Raw genomic sequence first — 386 nt, 5'->3', positions numbered from 1 at the left:
GGGAGAACGGGTTCTTGTGGGTCCGTGTAAAGGCTGGATGGAGGGTCTGTGTACCGCGGGGGGAGTTCCGGCGTGTACTTCTGGAACAATTCCACGATCATGTGTTAGCTGGGCACCCGGGTGTTGACCGGACACGTCTGGCCATACGAAACTTGTTCTGGTGGCCCAACATGGACGAAGACGTGACAGTTTTCGTTCAGGGGTNNTATAAACCGGGACGTCAAAATATAGTAGCGGATGCTATAAGTCGACGCCAGGATTTTGTCGGGATGATCGAAGGGGATGGTGGGGAAAGCAGTGTTCGTAGCCCCATCCAAGACGTGAAGCAGTGGGAACGGTTCTACCAGTCTTGCGACGATTTCGGACGTCCATATGAGTTAACGAAA

The 386-nt window shown here is 53.4% G+C and overlaps 1 protein-coding gene across 1 annotated transcript; it reads left to right on the top strand.

Moving 5' to 3' along the window:
* Positions 1-33: 33 nt before the first annotated feature.
* CSUI_004534 (uncharacterized protein) lies at positions 34-386 on the top strand (the record flags this gene model as incomplete). Its single annotated transcript, XM_068064722.1, has 1 exon — positions 34-386. A coding segment is annotated over exon 1 (216 nt), but the record flags the coding sequence as incomplete, so codon positions are not given.

This window comes from Cystoisospora suis, assembly GCF_002600585.1.
Source record: "Cystoisospora suis strain Wien I chromosome Unknown contig_2138, whole genome shotgun sequence".
Classification (NCBI taxonomy): Eukaryota; Apicomplexa; class Conoidasida; order Eucoccidiorida; family Sarcocystidae; genus Cystoisospora; species Cystoisospora suis.
The sequence above is the reverse complement of the archived record's forward strand: the minus strand, read 5'-3'. Positions and strand labels throughout refer to the sequence as shown.